We start from the raw sequence: 19,743 nt of genomic DNA on the forward strand, positions 1-19,743 counted from the left end.
AGCAAGAATTTGGAGGAGATCATATGTTCTTTTGAAGGAGAAATTAAGAAAATTGGAAAAATTTTGGAAGGAATAGAAATCTGTAATACTTTGAGGTGGTTACTGTTAAAATTTTGACAACCTTAGTGACTCAAGTTAATCATGAACAAAATGTGTTGACAACTGGGCATAACTGAGATATGTGGGATTGTTTTGCCATTATGTTAAAAATAGCCCTAGACTGAATTATTTCTTGGTAGCAGTAGAAAATCTCTAACAACCTTCTGTATCTTCTTCCCCTCCAATTTTCTTTTCCTTTGGTGCTGAAGGCAGGAGAAACAGGATCACTGGGTTTGTTTGTATGAATAAAATAAAAATTACTTTGTTTAAAGTAAAGGATTGAAATGTCATTTCCACAAGTGAAGTGTAGTTTCAGCAAATCAATGTAATGACCACAGTTTTAGTGTAGTACAAAGACTTAATCTTCCTATTATTCCTTCATGGTTCTACATGAATACCTTAGTTGTCTAAATATACCTTCAGAGGTTACAAAAAGGTATACTTACAATGTGATAGGCTCTGAGATTGTATTGGAGAGATATTTGAAGCAATTTTGTTTGCATCAGTGTTGGGTAACTTTGCATGGGTCTGTATTTGAGTAGCACGGGCTTGTACTCCATTAGGATTGACTGGATCTTAATAATTTTTGTATTTCTAGGCCTTACCAGATGGCTCGGTACATCTTTGTTGGAATTTTATCATTTGTCATTGAATTGTTGCTATTTTAAAGCTCTGTATGAGTTTAGTATAATTAAAAAATAATTTTTACCACTCTGTGGTACTTTGGAGGGACATCTGCCCAGTGACCATACCTACATAGCTCAGCTGGTTTTTACAGAAAGTAAAGGATACCACATTAGTGGATTATGACTGGACAAAATTTGAAAATTAGAATTTAAAGTCATTGGGTATAGCCAAGGGAATACTTAAAAGGAGAGACACATGGGGGGAGAAGGCTATGAATGTAGGTCAGTGTTGCAGGAATGTAGAGTGTAGCAAGACACTCCACAAGACATTGATGACAATAGTATATAGATCAATGACTTATTATCATTAAAGCCTTAAATTAGGTATTGGTTGACTTATAATAAACAGAAATTCCTAGAGAAGGAAGGTGATATATTATAAATAAAACATCTGTTGTAGAATTTTAACTAGGTCTAGTGTCCCTTATTATTTACTAGAGGCCCAGTGCATGATTGAATCATGCACGTGTAGGGTCCCCTACATGCTTTCGCTTTCGATCACGGGGGAGCTGGGTGCCTGTCCACTGGTGCACCAGGCCTTTCAGAAGCCTCCACAGTCCCGAAGGCTTCTGAAAGGCCTGGTGCCTGAGTGGACAGGCATCCAGCTGCCACGCTTTTGCTTTTGATCGCGGGGAGCTGGGTGCCTGTCCACTGGTGCACCAGGCCTTTCAGAAGCCTCTGGCTCGGCAGAGGCTTCTGAAAGGCCTGGTGCCGGAGCAGATAGGCACCTAGCTCCCCAGCCGTTGAGAGGCGCAGGGGGCGGGACTCTCAACAGCTGCTGAGGGGGTCTGCTGCGGACACCTGACTACCCTGCCGTTGAGAGGCGTAGCTGGGTGTCCACGGCAGGCCCCCTCAGCGGCCGCGGATCTGGCCGTTGAGAGGCGCAGGGGGCGGGACTCCCGCCCCCTGCGCCTCTCAACAGCAGGGTAGCCCCCCTCAGTGGCAGCGGATCCGTGCCTCTCAATGGCCGGATAGGCCACCCCGAGTCCTGCCCCCAGCCTCCCGCTGCCCAATCGTGGGCGTAGTGGAGTGATGGTAATTTACATGTTACTCTATTATTAGATAGGACTAGAGGCTCGATGCATGAAATTTGTGCAAGAGTAGGCCTTCCTTCCCCCAGCTGTCAGCACCGGCTTCCCTCTGGCCCCAGGACCTCGGTTTCCCTCACAGCCCTGGCTTCGTCCAGAAGGTCATCTGGAACTATGGCCAGTCTAATTAGCATATTATGCTTGTATTATTATAGATGCTATTAATAGTGCTTAGGTGGAAATCACCTTAAGTAATCCATCTTGGATTATAATAACTCAGCAATAAGGTAAATCTGTTTCTTCCAGTAATAATATTTCAGTTAATGTCTGATTAGAAAACATTTCCTAACTTTTTTTTTTTCCAATTCTCCCTACCCCATAGGTTTCACATCACCGAAGGCAGATTCCCTTGCTGCTATTCCTACCACCACAAGCCCGGTAGTTTATACAAGACCAGCAATAAGTAGCTTTTCTTCTAGTGGAATTGGGTTGGGGGAAAGTTTAAAAGCTGGATCATCATGGCAGTGTGATATTTGTCTACTCCAGAACAAACTTACAGACAGCAAGTGTATAGCCTGTCAAGCGACAAAATTGCCACTAAGAGATACTGCTAAACAGACTGGAATTGGGACACCAAGTAAAAGTGGCAAACCAACTCTTTCTGCATCAGGGACAGGTTTTGGAGACAAATTTAAACCAGCAATAGGAACTTGGGATTGTGATACCTGTTTAGTGCACAATAAGCCTGAGGCGATAAAATGTGTAGCTTGTGAAACACCGAAACCTGGAACTGGTGTTAAGCGAGTCCTTACATTGCCAGTGGCTTCAGAAAGTGCTGTCACCGTGGCTGCTTCATCTTCCAGCTGCACTGTGACCACTGGTACCTTAGGATTTGCAGATAAATTCACAAAGCCCAAGAGGTCTTGGGAGTGTCCAGTATGCTGTGTTCCTAATAATCCAGAGGACAATAAATGTGTGTCCTGTATGTCTGAGAAACCAGGTACGTTAATGGCTGTTTGGAATAATTTTGCTCATTATGTTAGTAGAACATTTTAATTCTCTGTAAAACCACTAAGAACAACTAGAATATTTTAGGTGTTTCAGGATGAGAATTTATTCATATGTCTTAACTTTTTAAAGCTATATTGAAATTAAAATGACTTGCTTGGGGCTAGATTTGTATGGTTTCTTAGGATAGGCTGTGAGTGAATACTTTGATCTCTTCTTTGTATGCATTTTTATCATAAACTTTTTGTTCTTCATGATCATTTCAAAGTTGACTGTTATAGATGCTGAAAGGTCTTAGAAGGGGGCAGTCTTTCTCAAACCTCTATACAGAATAAAATATTACTTAGTCTCTTTTTCTCTAAGTGAAAGTGAGGATGGCTAGTGGTCATTTCCAGGGAAGACTATTAAGGGGTGGACAATATTGCTTTCTGAAAAGGCTGTCGCTGAATGTTAATGGCGATACCTGTACCTGTATACTATCTGCCAGAGTTTGCAATGGTAGTAAGTTACTGAATCATCAGTGAAAAAATTCTAACTTAGCTAGAAAAATGAAGATAGGTTTGAGATTTTTCTGTTTAAATTTTAGAGTTAATAAAGGTTCACATCTGGAAATGACTCTGCTGTTTTTGTAATACTGTTATATAATTATTTGGTACAGATATATGGTGACTTGAATACTAAATAAAACATATGGGTATTTTGGGAATTATATGTGTAGTTTTGTGTCTGCAATGAAAAGCTGTTGAATTATTAGCCTAAATCTCTGTCTGAACATAAGGGGTGAGCCATAAATCTAATTCCTACTGGATGTCTCCACGAGAATAAGATTTCAAAATCTTCATTCTGAATTAACTTTCTCTTCCCACCTGACACCCCTCCTTCCATGTTATATATATAATAACAAGACCTTGATACAGGCAGGGAACTGAAATTCTGAGTTGATGGGAGAAAAAAGTTTGAGTCAGGCAAGAATTGTTACACATAAACAAAAGAAATTCATGTATTAAAGAATGCTGACTTCATCTTATATATGAGCCATGATTTTAAGCAGAGGAGTGATGCAGTCAGATTTGTATTTTGATAAATCACTTGGTGGCTTTTTGAAGCATAGACTTGAAGGTGACAAAATTTGGAGACAAAAGGACAGATTAGGGAAAGATAATGGTGATGTGTATTAATGAAATCAAATAAGGATGGGAGGGATGTTGAATAATGTGTAGTTGAAGACATGATGATTTCAAGCTGTTGAAGTTGACTTTCAGATATATGTGAGGCCATTATACTGATAATGGAGCCTCTGGCCTAAAGATACAGATTAGAGTCACTAGCCCATAGTTTTCTAATAAGTCATGGGAATAGAGGTGATGGGAAGTGAGTGGAGTGAATAGAGAAGATGGTCTAAAAATGGAGCTCTGCCAATTTAAGGGAGTGGCAGGAATAAAACTTTGGAAGTTAATTTTTTAAAGGAATAACAAGAGGAAAACATGGCACTGGTTGCTTCTTGGAAGGATGGATTTAAAGGGAATAAGTCAATATGAAAGCTATTGTTCAAGCAAACAATGAGAATAGCAGTAGAAGGGGTCAGAAAAGAGAAATGAAAAAGATGTGAGAAATATGTAAGGGAGGAAAAGCCATCTAACCAAGTTAATTAGTTGGATAGTGGAACTACCAACTAAGGAAGAGACCACAGGAATGAAGCACAGAAGTGTGGATTGCAGATAAAGATCAGGAAACTTTTGTTGGTGATTAAAGTTATCAAGTAGATGAGAACTTGTGAGCAGTGCAATGCACCAATGATGGAACCTCAGGGAGCAGTTTTACTGGCATGATGGAAGAGCACATACCAGTAAGACATCAGATAACTGGGAGAAGTGATGACAATTGGAGAACATTTAGAGAAGTAGGGATACCAGAATGGATGGCTCACTCTTAACACAATACAGGGTGGGGCAAAAATAGGCTTACAGTTGTGAGTACATGAAATAGTTTATTCTTGTATTATTATATATTGTATTTTCATATTAACAACTGTCAAAGCTACTTTTGCCCCACTTTGTATTTATTTATACACTGCTTTGCTGAGCCATCCTTGCTGTGCAGCCTCCTCTCCCCATAGAACTTGCTAATTCCGCTTAAAGATTTAAATCTCACCTCTGAGGATCCTTCTCCTGTCCCTTAGTAATTTCTCCTTCCTTGTACTCTTGCATTAAATCATTTATTTTCCTTCTTGGTGATGGTGCTACTATGCATTTGTTTTTACTTTTCCCTTTTAAGACTATGAGCACCTTTAGAAGTTAACATTTTATTCATCTTTTATGTTCACAGAGCCCAAGTACATTATGGTGTTTAATAAATGTCTGTTTAGGCTAGCTTATAACAGAGATGCCATGAACATATAATAGATGGTGTCAAGTAGAATTGCAAAGTGAATGATAGAACACTTCTATGCAAAAAATGATCATTTCAAAGGCAGAGACCTGTGCTTTGAAATCTTGAATTTAATATGGTCTGTGGCTATGTATTTTATATGTTACGATATTGTCTACAATTTTATGTCTTATAATGGTGTACTGCTTGAAGAAATTGGACAAAGATTTTTAAGGAAAATTTATTTAGTCCTAGGCTCTGATTTATGAGCTTGATCTTTTTTTTTAAACCATGGCTATTCAAACTTGGGATTAAGGGGTGCTTATCACTAAGCAAGGTGAGTATGAGCTGTTCATTCATAAGATTAAATTTTTAACAATGTAATGTTTGTATTTCTGGCATTTTCTCTGTCTTAATAGGAAACATTAATAAAAATTGAACATTTAGACTTAGTGATGTCATTAAGCTATTGACATAATGTAAATGAGAATTTCCATGTGTTTCTGCATTGTTTTTAGGAAATTCAGTACCTGCTTCAAGTAGCAGCACGGTTCCTATCTCTCTCTCTTCTGGAAGCTGCCTAGGATTAGACAAGTTCAAGAAACCTGAGGGAAGCTGGGAGTGTGAAGTGTGCCTAGTGCAGAATACAGCAGATTCCACCAAATGTGCAGCATGTGAAAGTGCCAGGCCAGGCACAAAATCTGAGTTTAAAGGTAAGGAGTTGATAAAGAGCTTCCTTGTATTGCCATTATAAAGTGAAATACTTGCAAACAGCTTTAGTTTTAAAATTATTCATTCTGTACTTAATGTAAATGAGGTATTGCCCATATCCTTTTATGCTAATAAAAGGATAATATGCTAATTAGACTGGACATCCTTCTGGACAAAGCCACGGTGGCAGAGCCAAGGCAGAGGCAGTTAGGGGCAATCAGGCCGTCAGGGGAGAGCACTTAGGGTGGTTAGGCCATCTGGGGAGAGCAGTTAGGGTGATCAGGCTGGCAGGGGAGAGCAGTTAGGGCGATTAAGTTGGCAGGGGAGAACAGTTAGGCAGTTAGGGGGATCAGGCCAGCAGGGGAGAGCAGTTAGGGGCGGCAGGCAGGCAGGCAGGTGAGCGGTTAGGAGCCAGATGTCCTGGATTGCGAGAGGGATGTCCAACTGCTGGACATCCCCCAAGGGGTCCCGGATTTGGAGAGGGTGCAGGCTGGGCTGAGGCACCTCCCCTCTTCACCCCCCCCCCCCCCCCCCCCCGCATGAATTTTGCACACCGGGCCTCTAGTCTGTCTCTGAATTAGTGTAAGGTTGAATTATTTGCTGGTCAGCAGTGAGGTATCTTTTCTGCAGCTGGGTAAATGATCTGTATTTTATTATTGAATCTGAGAGAATTTTAGCTTTTTTAACTGTTAACAACCCTTTGGCATTTAGATAAATTTCCTGTCTTTTATTTGACTGGAACCTTGTTAGAAGTAATCTAGACTTGGGCTTTGGTTGTCCCAGAAAAATAACTCTCTTAATATTTGTTATATAAATGTAAAGGAAGAACCTCTCAAAGTAATCTGGAGGCTAGATTTTTCACATCTTCATATTTCTGAATGAATTATTTCATACGAGACACTTCCTAGTCAAAATTTTGAGAAATGCTTTCAGATCACTGCTATTCAGTCCATTTTAGTTCCTTCTGTAGCTGATACCTCAATAGCTGCTTTTCCATATTCTCTACTTGTAATATAATAGTTGCCATACCTTTAAATGTGTCCCTTTGAGGCAGAGGTGACAACTAATATGGTTTTTGGGACCTTTATTTTTAGCTTTCTGTGTAATATCACTTAAGGTATCTTAGAGACCATGTGGATAGCCATTTGCTTTTGAGATTCTGATACAGTTTTTTAGTTATGATTTTTAGGGAAAGAAAATAGGGTGGGTAATCATTAAAGGTGGAAATCTGAAGATGAGGGCTTGTCATTTGTCTGTTTACATATGGGTAAGCAGAGTAATGGATAAATATCTTAGACCCTTTATATTTCCTTTTTGAGGCAATCAGTCAAGCATTCCATTTCTCACTTATTCGTTACAGGAAAGCATTATGAAATCAAGACTTTGATCTTGTCAATACAGTATTGTTTATCTTTTTAAATATTGTTTCCACTGATGTATTTCTGATTCTTTGATGCTAAATTTTTTTTTTTTAATGCTTGAGTAAATAACACATTCACAAGACTTAAAAATCAAATTATGACGATTCACAGTGAAAGGTCTGTCTTGTTCCCATTGGCTTATTTTTCATCTTTCCTCTCCTACCAGTCAAAAAGCTATGGTTAGTTTTATTACTCTTTCAAAGTTTCTTTATGCACATCATAAGAAAATATACTATAATTCTGTATATCCTTATCTCTCTACCTTGTTTGATTAAGTGCCCTACTGCCTCTGTGCTTCCTTGATTTTATCACATAATTAGCTTGGACATACATTTGTTCTTCATTCACAGCTGCCCAGATTGCATATGGCATTTTGTATGTCACTGAGTTTAATTTGTCTTTTAAAAAAATGACACAGCTGTAGAATTATTAAGAGGATATGTGTTTGTAATTTTTCAGTAAATATTGACAAAATGCCTTTTATAACTTTGTGCTAATTTACACATCCACCTGCAATGTATAAAGTGTCTGTTATTCCTAGTAATACTGTTTTATCAAACTTGTCAGATCTCTGTCTGTAGTTGCTGAGGATTGGGAATATAGTTCTCATGCTGAATTTTTGGCAATTTGGTCTATGTTTACTGCCATTGCTAATCATCAAAGTAGGCCTTTCCAGAGTTATTCCCATGTCCCTTTGGTTTTTAAGGTTTGCATTTTGTTTGAGTGGATAACATTAACTCAGTGTCTTTTTGGTGTCTTATATTTTTGAAGGCTTTGGCACATCTTCCTCATCTTCAAACCCAGCATCCTCATCCTTCAAATTTGGTATACCGTCATCCTCTTCTGAGCCCTCTCAGACTTTATCAAGCACTGGAAATTTTAAATTTGGAGATCAAGGAGGTTTTAAAATAGGTATGTCATCAGATTCTGGGTCTTCAAACCCCATGAGTGAAGGCTTCAAATTTTCTAAACCAGTAGGAGATTTTAAATTTGGAGTTTCATCTGATTCTAAACCGGAAGAAGTTAAAAAGGACAGTAAGAATGATAATAATTTTAAGTTTGGACTTTCTTCTGGTTTAAGCAATCCAGCTTCTTTAGCTCCATTTCAGTTTGGGATGACTAATCTTGGGCAGCAAGAAAAGAAAGAGGAACTGCCTAAAGCTTCATCTACAGGCTTTAGTTTTGGTACGGGTGTTACTAACCCTACTCCTGCTGCTGCTAACACTGTGGTGACCTCTGAGAACAAGAGTAGTTTCAGCTTTGGAACTGTCGAAACCAAGAGTATCTCAGTGGCTCCTTTCCCGTGTAAGACGTCAGAAGCGAAAAAAGAAGAAATGCCTGCCACCAAAGGAGGGTTTCCTTTTGGCAATATGGAACCTGCCCCTCTGCCATCTGCCTCATTGTTTGCTTTGGGAAGGACAGAAGAGAAGCAAGAGCCTGTCACTTCTACTTCTCTTGTGTTTGGGAAGAAAGCTGACAGTGAAGAGCCAAAGTGTCAACCAGTGTTTTCCTTTGGGAATTCAGAGCAAACCAAAGATGAAAGTTCTTCAAAGTCGACCTTTAGTTTCAGTATGGCAAAACCATCTGAGAAGGAGTCTGAGCAGCCAGCAAAGGCCACTTTTGCTTTTGGAGCTCAAACCAGTACTACAGCTGGTAAGTATTAAACATTTTCTTTTACAAGGTGTCTTTGATATTTCAGAAAGTCAAGGAATGGTTTATACTAAACATATGTGAGAGAGACTAGTAACAGAACTCTCAGGAAAGGAGCCTAGGATTTTCAGCTTTAATTTCTCCAATCCCTCATGATTTTAATGATCTACTGATCTGATTTTGAGAAATACAGTTCTAATGGAAAGCCTACAATATTGCACATTTGTTTGTGTCTTTCTCCCTTCTGTGAGCTTTATTATCGGAATTGGCATATACTATTCAGGAAAATAGGCATTCTTTCTTATGCACATGAATATTTTCTAACTAATGAAATTTTTATATGTGGCCTTCATTTACAAATAGAGATAACCAGTCATTATCAGCCATGCAAAGGAATATAGACAAATATAATTAATCTCTGAGAAATAGAGGCAATTATGAAAACTTAAATTTTGAAAAAAAAAGAAATAGCATTTTTAAGTGTTAATGAAAAAAATCATTTTATGGACTGAGGAGCAGAAAAAAGCATAGTTGGTAATCAGATTAGTGAACTGGAATTTTTCAGGGCATGGTGCAAAAGTACAGAGAGATTGATCCAAGCTAGATTCACAAGTGCCATTGGAATAAGAATGCTTAGAAGATGAGAGCATGAAGAAACTGTCGAATAAGTGATAGAAGAAAATTTCCTAGATGTAAAGAGAGACATTGGTCTTAAAAATGGAAGTAGTCCACTCATTGACAAAAGCCAGTAAAATTTTAAGACACCAAGCCAAAATTCTGAATGCTTTCAGAGAGAGAGAAAAGCTGTTTGCCACAAATAAAGTTATCAGATTAGCATCAGAATTCCATTTGTAACATCAGATGCTAAAAACAGGGCAGTGTTCTCAAAGTGAAAATGGGCTTTGAACCTAGAATTCTGTAACCAGCCAAATTTCATCCAACACAGGGCAAAATATAGATTTTTTCAGGTAAGCAGAGAATCAAGTTGAACACCCATGTATATTTTGGAATAATAAGTTGGAAACACAATCAAAATTAAACCTAAAAAATAGTATGAATACAATAAATAGATGTGAGCTTTTTTGTGTATTGAATTTTTACTTGGAAATTGAAAAACACCCTTTAAAGAAAATAAAAGCTAAATTATATATTATTTGGAAAGGAATAAATATGAGATAGGGTTTAACCAAATTTAATCATGGGCTCTCTATACCAACCTTTCGGACCTCATGGACCACCAGAGGTCTGCGGACCACTGGTTGGCGACCACTGCTCTATACTGTTTCCATTGAAATAGACCTCTTAAGCCTCCTATATATTGACTTGAAAGTGAGCTAAAATGTTAGCTCCATTTTCCTAACCCATGCTAATGTCCTTACAATAAAGCAGTGGTTCTCAACCTTTCTAATGCCACTACCCTTTAATACAGTTCCTCATGTTGTGGTGACCCCCAAGCATAAAATTATTGTCGTTGCTACTTCATAACTGTAATTTTGCTACTGTTAATGAATCGTAATGTGAATATCTGTGTTTTCCGATGGTCTTAGGTGACCCTGCTAGCAGTTCTCAACCTGTGGGTCCCGACCCACAGGTTGAAAACCGCTGCTGTAGAGCCTAAGACCATCGGAAAACACAGATATTCACATTACGATTCATTAACAGTAGCAAAATTACAGTTATGAAGTAGCAACGACAATAATTTTATGCTTGGGGGTCACCACAACATGAGGAACTGTATTAAAGGGTCGCGGCATTAGAAAGGTTGAGAACCACTGCAATAAAGTGACCAGCCATGTTTAGTAGACAATATTGAAACAGACGTTATTAGAACAGTTTCCAAAAAAAGTCTTCAATAAGGTGGTTGGATTCAGGATCATCATATAAAAGTTAATAGCTTTCCTCCAAAATCAGCAGTAAAGTGTTGGACGAGATATTTCACTTGTATTTTCTAACATTTTAAATTTGTATTTTATAAAAGCTACAGAACCTTTTACATGCTAACATAATAAAAACATATTTAATACTTGTTCCTGAGTGAGAATATTTCTCTCCTTCCCAGTCCCAACCCCCAATATAATTTCAGTTCTTAGAGGAATTGTTGTGGATCTTGAAGTTTATATAGAAGGAAAATGCACAAAAATTTTGGGGAGAAGGGCAGGCACACAGATAGGTTTGCCTTACTAAATATCAAACCACACTGTCAAGCTATAATTAAATCAGTTTAGTAACAATAACTATGTCAGAAACACATACATTTGGAATTTAATATGTCATAAAGGTGAGCAAAGGATGCACTAGTCAATAAATGCTGCAGGAAAATTAGCTATCATTTGGTTAAATTGAAGTTTCAATCCTGCTAACATAAATTGCAAATCATATTTATAAAAGTAAATATGATTCAGGTATCTTCCACTGTCTGAATTTGTTATCCAAACACAGTATCTATACAGTTAGATCTAAATATAAGGCATATTTTGATTAATCTGAACGATGAAGATTTTAAGACAAAATCTATAAGATGAATTTATTTGACTACATCAAAATTTAATATAACAGATATGCCCATTCGATGAATAAGTTTATATATACATATATAGTATATATATTTTAAATATTTTTATTGATTTCAGAGAGGAAGGGAGAAGGGGAGAGAGATAGAAACATCAATGATGAGAGAGAATCATTGATCGGCTGCCACCCCCCACTGGGGCTCAAGTCTGCCATCTGGGCGTGTGCCCTTGAGCAGAATTGAGCCCAGGACCCTTCCGTCCACAGGCCAATGCTCTATCCACTTAGCCAAACAGGCTAGGGCACAAATGAATCTATATTAAAAATTTCTGTTTTCTAATGACTTCTTTGATTGTAGGATAGGAAAAAATGCTTTCTGTGATTACTTGTTCTTAAAAATTTTTGTTTCTTACTTTTTGTCCTACAGATCAAGGTGGAGCAAAGGCAGTTTTTAGTTTCTTGAACAACAGTTCCTCTAATTCAAGTACACCAGCCACTTCGGCTGGTGGCAGCCTATTTGGTAGTTCCACCTCTTCATCCAGTGCACCAGTGGGTGCCTTTGTGTTTGGACAGACCACCAATCCCGTGAGCAGCTCTGCCTTTGGTAACCCTGCTGAATCCAGTACATCTCAACAATCTTTGCTGTTTCCTCAAGAGAGCAAACCAGCAACCACATCCAGCTCGGGTACAGCTGTTACCCCATTTGTCTTTGGTCCAGGAGCCAGCAGTAATAATACTGCAACCTCTGGTTTTAACTTTGGAGCTACAACCACTTCTAGCTCTTCAGGTACTTTTAAAAAAGAACAAAAATCCCATATGTGTACTTGGATTGGCCTTAATCATGAGTATATCAACTCTTAGGAATTAATATGGCAGCTTATTACAAAATGGCATGGGTGCCTTTACCTATTCTATACTTGGGATGTTGTAGTTATTCACTCTGTGGTGTAATGTACATTTTGTGTTTAAGTTTAACATAATTAACTCTTGGGAGCAGTTTTTCCAATTTCAGCAAGAGTGTTAACTTTAATTTTTGCAAGTAAGTAACCAGACCCGGGATTATTTTATGAGACATTAGTCCTCATTGTGCAGTGTGTACATGATACAACATTAGCTGATTTCTGCATGTGGTAAATTTCTGATGGGGTTAGTTGTTGTCTTCGATATATTCCATCTAAAATTCTTTCACTATGAAGGTGGGGAGTTTCGTTAATAGTTTTTTTGTTGTTATTTTTTGTTAATCCTCACCCAACACCTTTTCCATTGATTTTTAAAGAGAGTGGTAGGGAGGAGGGGGAGAGACAGAGAGAGCTACACATCAATCGGTTGCCTATTGTATGAGTCCCTATGGGGATCGAGCCTGCAACTGAAGTACGTGCCTTTAACAGTAATTGAACCCGAGACCCTTCAGTCTAAGGGCCAATGTTCTATCCACAGAGCCAAACTGGCTAGATCAGTGGTCGGCAAACTCATTAGTCAACAGAGCCAAATATCAACAGTACAGCAATTGAAATTTCTTTTGAGAGACAAATTTTTTAAACTTCTTCTAACGCCACTTCTTCAAAATAGACTCGCCCAGGCCGTGGTATTTTGTGGAAGAGCCACACTCAAGGGGCCAAAGAGCCGCATGTGGCTCGCGAGCCGCAGTTTGCCGACCACAGGGCTAGGGTGAAGTTTTTGTTTATGTGGATTCTATATTGTTTTACTAAACAATGGTAAAGAGATTTGCATTCTTACAATTCTTATAATCATTATTCAAAAATTGGTGGGATTTTTTCCAGCAAGATAAGAATCTGAAAGGAAGCTTGGAATTTGCTTTTGGCTTCTTAGAAATTTCTTGAGAATTATCTCTAGCTGTCCTGGTGATTTACATAATTCTTTGGGCCTATAGGATGCTCCTTTGTGTTTGGTACTGGACCTTCAGCACCATCTGCCAGTCCAGCATTTGGTGCTAACCAGACCCCAACATTTGGACAAAGTCAAGGTGCCAGCCAGCCAAATCCCCCAGGCTTTGGATCTATATCATCTTCAGCAGCTTTATTTTCTGCTGGCTCTCAGGCTGTACCACCTACTTTTGGGACAGTGTCAAGCAGTAGCCAGCCTCCTGTGTTTGGACAGCAGCCTGGTCAGTCTGCATTTGGCTCTGGAACAGCTCCGAATTCCGGTGAGTGTGTGCACTAGTTATGTACTTTGTATCTGTACTTAGTTTTAGTATGTCTTAGATGTGATATTTTTCTTTGAACTTTGAAACATGCATGCCTTTTTTTAAATTGTCTGTCATACTCAGTAGCCTAGAGAAGTGTATGTTTAGTCTTAATTATAAACCACACTCCCAACTTTGGCACATTAAGCATTTTTTAACTCTTTGAATTAGATATTAGATTCATTACATCCCATTTCTCCCCTTCTGGCTTTTGGGGCATTCTAGCCTAGATTTTAACTATGGTGTTTTCTAATTCTCTTTGTGATTAGATTTACTTCAGGAATTTATGCCTCAGCTCTAGTACTCTTCCTGGGACAGTCCAGCCGAATTGTCTCATGACACTTCCTATTTGATGACACAAACCTTTTCACTTGTATATTTAAAAAAATGTTTCTGTGTTCTTTTAATATAGTTAATCACATGTATTATACAGGGGGGGGCATTGTTATTTATTAATTGTGTTATTTTCCATACGAACATTTGCCCCACCCTGTAATGACATATACAGTGACACTGAACAGTTAGATTAATATTGTGAGTATGGAAATGTCACATGGTCTACTGGGATTATTCCTACACAAAATTTTGTTTTCTCTGGCATTAATGATTCCCTCTTTGAATAGATCTCTTCTCGATATTTTCAAGCACATTGGCTGTTTTTCAGGATCTGAAAGAAGTTTCCCAGAATGTTCTAAACTGCTCCTCCCACCAGGCTTTCTAGAGAGGCTTGCTGTTTAACTGAGGTCTTGGGGATCCTTTTTACCAATTACCTTGGAGATTCCCTGTAGCTTCTTCTTAAAAAGCATCTCTTTCCTTGGTGTCACCGTCTTCCCACTTCCATGTTTTGATAGAGCAGACCTTCCAGTGTTTTTTTTTTTTTTTTTAAGTACTCAGAGAAGAAAATTTTGAGACCAAACATTTCTGAAAGGATCATTATTTTGCTCCCATGTTTGGTAAGATTTTTGGTTGAATATAGGTTTAGATTGGAAAGCATTTTGATAATTTTGAAGGCATTTCTCCATTGTGGACTTTCTGAAGATCCACAGTGGAGAAAATACTCGGTTTTCTTTAAATGGTCATAAGAGAGCTTAACCCTTTACTGTACTTTGCATTAAAGGGCAGAGTCATTTCTAGAAAAACTATCATTTTTACTTTAATGTTTTTTTGCTTCAACTATTGTAGGTTCAGTTTTCCAGTTTGGCAGCAGCACTACAAATTTCAATTTCACAAACAACAATCCGTCAGGAGTATTCAAATTTGGTGCGAATCCGAGCACACCTGCAGCCCCAGCCCAGCCTTCTGGCTCAGGGGGCTTTCCATTTAATCAGCCGTCAGCTTCATTTACAGTGGGGTAAGAGACTTTTTGTTGAAATGGAGAATTTAGCATGGTAAGGATGTGTGCTTATGCATGAATGTATGTGTGTTCTGTTGTTAAAATCACCAACGTGCAGTGTAGTTTAGGTAAAGGGGCAAGTATGTTCTCTAATATCAATTTACCATATTATAGTTTGGGAGGATCTGAAAAAAAGAGCAGAGTGTGTATGTGTCCTATGCGGCAGGAAATATGTTTACTTGAACAATGTCTCTTTCCCCCCTTTGCCACTGGTCACATTTTAGAGTTATATTATGACTCTAAAATTTTGAGCATCATGTCACATTTTGAAGTTTTTATTTTTCACAGGTCAAATGGGAAAAATATGTTCTCTTCTTCTGGAACTTCAGTTTCTGGTCGCAAGATAAAGACTGCTGTTAGACGCAGGAAATAAATATTGGAGTGGTGTTATACACAAGTTTTAACAAAAGCTGGTGTCCTGCTTTTAGATACTGGATTGTACTACATGCTGGAGTTACCTGAAGTCAATCTGCCTAAGGACTTCTTTGATTTTGGAATTTTCCTCTTTCTTTCTTTACAAAAGCCCTGCCCTCACCTCTCGCCACGCCCTTTAAAAATAAATAATAGACTGATGACTGATTCTTCAGCGAAAATATTTTATGATCCAGCAAATTATTCACTGATTTGGCTTAGGCTGGCTGAATTCAGGAATGGAGCCCGCTCAGTGAATGGCTTTGTATAGAACCTCTTCGTCTGCACCATTATGTGCGTTGATATGCGTTTATGGAACGCATTGATATTGTAATTATATCTGAGGAATTCTGTATAGATTAGAGGATGTTGAAATGAATGATTTCTATGCTGAGTTTGTGCTGGTGTATGTGTGAAGTGAGTGAGTTGGGTGTATTGTGTACTAAAATTTTCTGATAGAGGAAGCCTGATTAAAGAATGGTCCATACTAAGGACTTGTTAGATCTAGTTCCTTCTCCACTTAATAATTATATGCTATTTCTATATTTTCATTCTTCTATCACCTGTCTTGCCTTTTCCATTATTTTATTATGAAACTTGTGTAAATACAATTTTGTTTCTGTACTTTTTGGCATAACATAAATCTGTGAACTTGAAATTTTAATTTTGTGTTAGAATTTTTTGTTGTTGTTTGTTTAGTCTTGTCTCAGATTTTATTATGTAAATCCCATTATTCAAAGTTGCCTAAATCCATTTGGAAATCTTAAAAAAAAATTGGGGATTCTTAAAGTGAATTTATTGGCTTTTCTGATCCAGTTTTGTTTGGACCAAAAACCAGTATTGTACAAAGTATTAAGCATATATTTTTATATATTTACTGAAATGGACTGTGGTGACTTTGGATAATAAGGAAAAGTTTAATATTAAAGCCATGTTTATTACAGTATAATTAACATGTTAAACCATGGGATAAATGCCATCAATAAAAAATTGTGAAATTCTTTTTGTTCTAGTGTTAACTCTGGAAGGGAACCTTTTTATAAAGGTTAATTAATAATGGTCAGTTAGAAGGTAAACTTCAGAGAATGCTTTTAAGTGATTTGGATAACTCCTAAGTCATTGGGAAAGTGTCTGAATTTACAACCTATTGAAGGTACCTGCTTTTTTTGTCTGGTGCTAGGAATCATGCCTACTTTGCATATAAATTGACGTACCTTTTTAAAAGTTGGAAATAAACACACAGTCATTTCTGTTTGTACTTGTACCTTCCTTGATAGGTGACTAGACACTGGTTTTTGATGGAGTTCTTGGAGATACATGGCCCACAAAACTTCAGTGGTCCTTTTGTGTAACTTGTAAAAAGTTATTTTAGCGATTTTTTAAAAACTGGATCTCTTTTCTGTGGCCCGTAAGAGCTGGGTGGAGAAGAGGTGGTGACGGTGGCAGACAGCATTGGGTAATGTTACTCTTCAGTTGGATGCACAGGTGTATTGTGCTGACTTTTATTTTGCTGAACTTGTGGTTGGAATGCAAACTCAGAACTTTAAAAATGTTTTAGGTTTTTGGTGTTATTTATAATGAAAAGATAATATTTCATACTAAAAATATATTAGGCCATCATCGCATGCTGGTGTTGGGGTAGAAATTTCGTATCATAATACACATTTGATATGGATCTGTGATGGTGAAGGTTAGAAGAAGTAAACTGGAAATTTGTGGTTTCACTGCTGAGAAGTTAATGCCTAACTAAATTGCAGGTTAAGCCATTCTTTAGGCCCATATGGATGGGAATATTAGGCATTCTGCTGTGCTAGAAAGGTTTTCTTTTACTTAGTATCTTTTTTTATTTTTTAAACAAGTGACTGAAAGCCATGAAGTGGCTTTGCTTAAAAATGAAATCATCTGCCCCCCCCCCCCCCCCCAACTGAACTGAAGTATACAGGGCTTGGAACTTGTTTTTTTCCATCTCAGTGGTTGAAATTCTCAGGCTGCATATGGCAACGAGTTCATTCATGGTAGCAGCTGTAACTTCCAACCTGTTCATATTCTAGCTCAGCAGAGGTATCTCCTTATCAGACTGGCTCAGGCTGTAGAACCACTTCTGATAACACTCCCTGTGGCTATGATAGCTTATATGTTCCATACATAAGTAAAAATTGGGGGCCTGCTTGTGGAAAGCCGGGGGAGCGGGAAACATGACAAAACAATATTGGCCCACTTTTCATGCTGGACCAATGAGGAATTGTGTGGGGGTTTTTGTTGTTGTTTGTTTTTTAAATATGTTCTTATCAATTTTAGAGAGAGGGAGGGGGGAGAGAAACATTGATCTGCTGATTCCTACTGTGCCCTGACCTGGAATTGAGCCTGCATCCTCTCAGTGCATGGGACGAAGCCCAACCGACTGAGTCACACCAGCCAGGTTGAGGAGGAATTGTTTTTAACTGAAAACAATCTCTGAAGAGAGAAAAGCCTTATGTAGAAAGATTGAATAACCAGGTTTGTTTATATAATTTCGTCAGTAGTTCTCACTGAATGTATATCAATGTAACTTGTGTCAGATGTATATTCTAGGACCTTCTTTCTCATCAGAGATTAATTCACTGGGTCTGGGCAGAGTCCAGAAATCTGCATCATTAAATAAGCACTGGAGGACTTGCCACTTGAAGTACTAGGTTGTTTTGAGTAATTTATGATTTCAGGCATTAAGAAAATTCAGACAGTGGGAAAATTTGTCTTTAAGCTAGCTGCTTATTTTTTTAAAAAAATATATTTCATTGATTTTTTACAGAGAGGAATAGAGAGGGATAGAGAGCTAGAAACATCGATGAGAGAGAAACATCGATCAGCTGCCTCTTGCACACCTCCTACTGGGGATGTGCCTGCAACCAAGGTACATGCCCTTGACCGGAATCGAACCTGGGACCCTTGAGTCTGCAGGCTGACGCTCTATCCACTGAGCCAAACCGGTTTCGGCATAGCTGCTTATTTTTTCTTTATCCTCATCCGAGGATATAGAGAGAAACACAGATGTGAGAAACATCGATTGGTTGCCTGTCATACGCACTCTGACCAGGGATTAAACCCACAACCTAGGTATGTTCCCTCACCGGGAATTGAACCTGCCACCTTTTGGTGTATGGGATGATGTGCCAACTAACTGAGCCACCCAGCTGCTTATTATTTGCTAGAAATTCTCCCCTGAAATTGTGTTAAGATTTTATTTGAAATAAAAGTGGTGGACTAATTTTAACAATTTATAATCAAGCCTTAAACTTTCTGGTTTAGCCTGGGAAGAATTTGTAGTTGCTGTAATTAGTACAGTCATGCGTTACTTGACCCCAGATACATTGAACAATTTGTCATTAGGTAATTTCATCATTGAGCAAACATCATGTAGTGCATTTACACAAATTGAGATGGTATAGCCTACTCCACACCGTCGCTGTTGCTCCAAGGCTCCAAACCTGTTACTGTATTGAATACTGTAGGTAGTTGTAATGCATCATGATATAACATTATAATGGCTATCTCATTACTAGGCAATGAGAATTTTTCAGCTCCGTTATCTATGGGGACCATTGTTGTACATTTGGTTTATTGTTGACCAAAACATCATTAGGCAGGACATGACTCCATGTCATTTCCTGGGCCTGTTTATATATTAAGTTTGAAACTCAATGGAAATTTTACAAAGGCTAGCCTCTGTGTTTAATGGAAATTGACAAATTTGGTATAGTAAAAATGAAATGGGTGTGTTGGGTCCAGCTACACACAGCTGCAGTATGACCATGTCAGTGCCTTTATTTCCTTAGTAGGGTCCCTAGGCCTGGCCAGCAATTGGGGCTGATCTGTGGGGCGATTGGGCCCTCCCACCCCCTCTCTGCTGGCAGCCACCTTGGCCAGCCTGGTGCCACCTGCTCAGTGACCCGGCCACCTACTGCCACCGCTTGCCTCCCTCAGTGGGGCGACTGGCAGGGTGATCAGGGGGCCCTCTGCTGGCACCCACCTTGGCTGGCCTAGGGGCAGCTCGTGCATTGAGCGTCTGCCCCCTGGTGGTCAGTGCATATCATAGCTACTGGTCGTTCCGCCCTTTGGTTGATTTACTTATTAGGCTTTTATTATATAGGATAATACAGGCAACTTTTAAAAAAATATTTTTTTACAAGGAAGTGAGAGAGATAGAGTTAGAAACATCAATGAGAGAGAAACATCAATCAGCTGCCTCCTGCACACCCCCTACTGGGGATGTGCCCGCAAC

At 38.6% G+C, this 19,743-nt stretch overlaps 1 protein-coding gene across 3 annotated transcripts in view; it reads left to right on the forward strand.

The window, feature by feature from the left end:
• The window catches only part of NUP153 (nucleoporin 153), a 68,473-nt gene extending 52,824 nt beyond the window's left edge, over positions 1-15,649 (forward strand). For all 3 annotated transcript variants that reach the window (XM_008146084.3, XM_028152377.2, XM_054721443.1), the window contains exons 16-22: positions 2,196-2,813; positions 5,707-5,901; positions 8,092-8,973; positions 11,906-12,265; positions 13,370-13,642; positions 14,864-15,032; positions 15,363-15,649. In XM_008146084.3, the coding sequence (XP_008144306.2) occupies positions 2,196-2,813; positions 5,707-5,901; positions 8,092-8,973; positions 11,906-12,265; positions 13,370-13,642; positions 14,864-15,032; positions 15,363-15,447 (2,582 nt within the window). In that variant the 3' untranslated portion in view covers positions 15,448-15,649. The remainder of the gene's footprint in view (positions 1-2,195; positions 2,814-5,706; positions 5,902-8,091; positions 8,974-11,905; positions 12,266-13,369; positions 13,643-14,863; positions 15,033-15,362) is intronic.
• Positions 15,650-19,743: the final 4,094 nt, after the last annotated feature.

This window comes from Eptesicus fuscus, chromosome 9 (assembly GCF_027574615.1).
Source record: "Eptesicus fuscus isolate TK198812 chromosome 9, DD_ASM_mEF_20220401, whole genome shotgun sequence".
NCBI lineage: Eukaryota > Metazoa > Chordata > Mammalia > Chiroptera > Vespertilionidae > Eptesicus > Eptesicus fuscus.